This window comes from Mus pahari, chromosome 2 (assembly GCF_900095145.1).
Source record: "Mus pahari chromosome 2, PAHARI_EIJ_v1.1, whole genome shotgun sequence".
NCBI lineage: Eukaryota > Metazoa > Chordata > Mammalia > Rodentia > Muridae > Mus > Mus pahari.
Genome location: NC_034591.1, coordinates 85481159 through 85483063, shown reverse-complemented (window position 1 = coordinate 85483063; position 1905 = coordinate 85481159). Strand labels below are relative to the sequence as shown.

At 41.6% G+C, this 1905-nt stretch overlaps 1 gene segment (V, D, J or C); it reads right to left on the bottom strand.

Moving 5' to 3' along the window:
• Positions 1 to 669: 669 nt before the first annotated feature.
• Positions 670 to 1271, bottom strand: LOC110316832. The segment is given in 2 exon segments: positions 670 to 1001; positions 1223 to 1271. Coding segments are annotated over 2 exon segments (381 nt in total).
• Between the last annotated feature and the right edge of the window lie 634 nt (positions 1272 to 1905).

Sequence of the window (1905 nt, the reverse complement as noted above, 5' to 3'; positions counted from 1 at the left end):
ACATTGCCAAATTCTGCATTGGACTGTTAGGTTCCTAGTTGTTTAGTTTGGTTATACTTTTAGTTCTGTATAGATTTAGTTAATAGTTTCATGTTGAATATATAGATACCCTGTGTTCTGGGGACTCAGCTACTCATTATTTTGAATCTTTCAACATCATCATCTTACAAAGTCTCAGAGAGTCTCTCATTGCTACATAACATAGAATCACATGTCCTCAGTAATCCAACTTGAAAGTAAAATCCAGAAGAAGAAAATTTTATTCAATGTGGCTAAACTGAAAAATAGGAGGAAAAATACATCCAGAGAACTATCAGAATTATGCAGTCCTGAAAGGAGATTGAAGATTAAACACAGCGCCACACTGAAGCAGCCCTGTTCAAGGTGTGGTCCTGGCTACCACTGGAGTAAGTGGGTGCACTTGTATCTATCATCTTGCAAGACACTGAGTGACATCCCCAGCAGAAAAGATGCTGCTTCTCCTTCTACCAGCAAGAACTCTTATGGAAAGTCCCACTTCCTAGGGATTCATTGTTTCTACAACAGAAAGTTAGGGAAAACAAGTGTCTCTTAAGAATGGCTTCACTTTGTCATGTTGACTATATCATGATACATCCAGACAAGGAATATACCAGGCAGATTTGTCACTTCAAGCAGTGAGGTTTTTGTTCAGGTTTGTATCACCGTGGGAGGATATTCTAGACTTTGCATACAGTAATAAACACCCACATCCTCAGCCTCCACTCTACTGATTTTCAGTGTGAAATCAGTTCCTGACCCACTGCCACTGAACCTGTCTGGGACTCCTGAGGCAAGGTTAGACATCCGATATATCAGGAGCTGAGGAGACTGGCCTGGCCTGTGCAGGAACCAGTATAGCAAAGTGTTGCCACTACTGTGCAGGAGACTCTTACTAGACCTGCAGGAGATGGATACTGACTCTCCAGGAGTGACAGGTACAGAGAGTGCAGCCTGAGTCATCACAATATCCCCAGTGGCTCCTGAAATAAAAGAAATGGAACGTTATCCACAAACATGATGATACAGTATTACTTTATCAACTTCCTAATCACTGAGGTCATGACTTTCATTCATGTTCTAAAAATGTTCAACATAAAATGCTTAAGTAGAGAGAGAACAGAGACTCTCTAGAAATCACCTAGACCCTCTGCTTTGCCCCAGAATCACCCACATTCTCCTCGATCTTTGTTTTTCTCCTCACCAGGGATCCAGAGCACAAGCAGCCCCAGGAACTGAGTTAGGCACCTCATTCTGAGAACTTGATACACAAAGACTTGAGTAGTCAAGGCAGAAAGGGAGGCTAGCTTTTGTCTTGGACCAGCAGGAGAGACCCTCCCTAGGGAGCTGTATGCAAATCCCCTGCTTGGTGCAGCTGTGTGAAATGTAGGCAGCAGGAGGAAAACCTACTCTCAGTAATGAAGTGTTATAACGTGTCTCCTCTATAGAAAAATACACACAGTCTCTGCTGCCTCCAGCAGGGAGCAGTTGGACTCCAGTGTGAAAAGCTGGGTCAGCATACATGGAGACACAACCTACAAGAATACATCACAGAAACAAAGCTATCATTTTCAACACTGCATTTGCTAATAACTTTCAGCATAGCATCTTCCTGTCTATTCCTACCTGACTTTTGATTTAGTTTTGTCAGAGATGGGAACCCAATGAAGGGAACTGAAGAGAAAAGCAGTCCTCACATCTGCATGAGGAATGACTCTCTGATGACCATTTACCACAAGAATGTTAATACACTGAAGACTGGAAAAGAGCAATGACGTTATAAAAAACACATACATAATTCCCAATGATCAGTTATTACTTATTTAAATGTTATTTAGTTAAAATTTTACCACTTAGATAAAGTACACAGGCAGACACAGCAAGCAT